This window comes from Calidris pugnax, unplaced genomic scaffold, assembly GCF_001431845.1.
Source record: "Calidris pugnax isolate Ruff unplaced genomic scaffold, ASM143184v1 scaffold153, whole genome shotgun sequence".
In the NCBI taxonomy this organism is placed as follows: domain Eukaryota; kingdom Metazoa; phylum Chordata; class Aves; order Charadriiformes; family Scolopacidae; genus Calidris; species Calidris pugnax.
Window position 1 is genome coordinate 8,751,017 of NW_015090999.1, and position 1,415 is coordinate 8,752,431.

Genomic DNA, 1,415 nt, shown 5'->3' on the forward strand with positions numbered 1-1,415 from the left:
GGGTCCGCTGCGGTGTGCCACACCGGCGGCACCGGCTCCGCCACCGCCACCCGCCGCCGTCGGCGGCTTCCCCCCGGCGGGAGGAGAGCGCCCGGAGAGCACTTTTCCCCCGACTTTAGGAGTGTTTGTGGATTTACATGCCAAGCCTTCAAGATGATGTCCATGAACAGCAAACAGCCGCATTTTGCCATGCATCCCACCCTACCTGAGCACAAATACCCCTCTCTACACTCCAGCTCGGAAGCAATAAGAAGAGCATGTCTACCAACTCCACCGGTAAGGGACAGACAGCTGCAGCTCTCTTCTTTCTTTCTCTCTCTCTTTCTTCCTTCCTTCCTTTCTTTCTTTCTTTCTCTCTCTCTCTTACACACACTCTTTATTTCTCTCTCTCTCTCTTTTCTGTATACTGCATGTATGTGTATGTGCATTAATAAAAAAACCGCTGCGAGGCACATTTTGACAAGCGGCGCTTAATGTTTTTTTCATGTCTTCCTCTGCAATCATCTGAGCGCCTGTGATCTTTTTTGAAAGCGGTGTTCACACGAGTCTCCGACTTCATCCACTTTCTGTATTAATTTTTATGACTCGGCCTCTGAAAAGGAATGCGCTTTATGTGCTCTTGTGTTTGACACAATTCCCCAGCTGAGAGTTACAGATCCATTTCTTCTTCTCCTTCTCCTTTCTCTTCTTCTTTCTTTCCTATTTTTTTTTAATTTATTTATTTGTTGCCTTCACACCCCCGTCCTCTTTTCTTTTTTTTTTTTTTTTCGGATTGCTCCCCCGGCTACTCACCCTTTCCACTCTTCGTTTCTTCTTTTCCTCTTCTGCTCCCCCTCCTCGCTTTCCTCCCTATTATTCTACCCCATCCCTCATTTCCCCGCACTTCCCCGCGCTGTCTCCCGCTTCCCCCATTCGCTTGGCTCTACCCCACCCCGTACCCCATCCTCACGCACATACTGCCCCCGGCTCCCCCCTGCACGGTCACTCCAACTTTGCCCACCTCTCTCTCTCTCCTCCTGGACTCCCTTCCCTCGACTTTTCCCCTTCCACCTCCTCCTTCCCCACCTCGCACCCCGTCTTCTCGCAACCCCACACTTTCCCCCGTCCCCTCTCCTGGCTTTGCCCCCCTCCTCTCCCCGCACCCCGCTCTGTTTTGTGTCCCCTTGCAGCTGCAGAGCAATATCTTCGCCAGCCTCGATGAGACCCTGCTGGCGCGGGCCGAGGCTCTGGCCGCCGTCGACATCGCCGTCTCGCAGGGCAAGAGCCACCCGTTCAAGCCGGACGCCACCTACCACACCATGAACAGCGTGCCCTGCACCTCCACCTCCACCGTGCCCCTGGCGCACCACCATCACCACCACCACCACCACCACCAGCCGCTGGAGCCCGGCGCATTTTGTTTTAAAAACTAAGAC

General features: G+C 54.1%; 1 protein-coding gene across 1 annotated transcript in view; it reads left to right on the top strand.

Moving 5' to 3' along the window:
- Positions 1–6: 6 nt before the first annotated feature.
- The window catches only part of POU4F1 (POU class 4 homeobox 1), a 1,894-nt gene continuing 485 nt past the window's right edge, over positions 7–1,415 (top strand). Inside the window, exons 1-2 of the mRNA XM_014955501.1 lie at positions 7–276; positions 1,170–1,391. Coding sequence (XP_014810987.1) covers positions 154–276; positions 1,170–1,391 — 345 coding nt within the window. The 5' untranslated portion in view covers positions 7–153. The remainder of the gene's footprint in view (positions 277–1,169; positions 1,392–1,415) is intronic.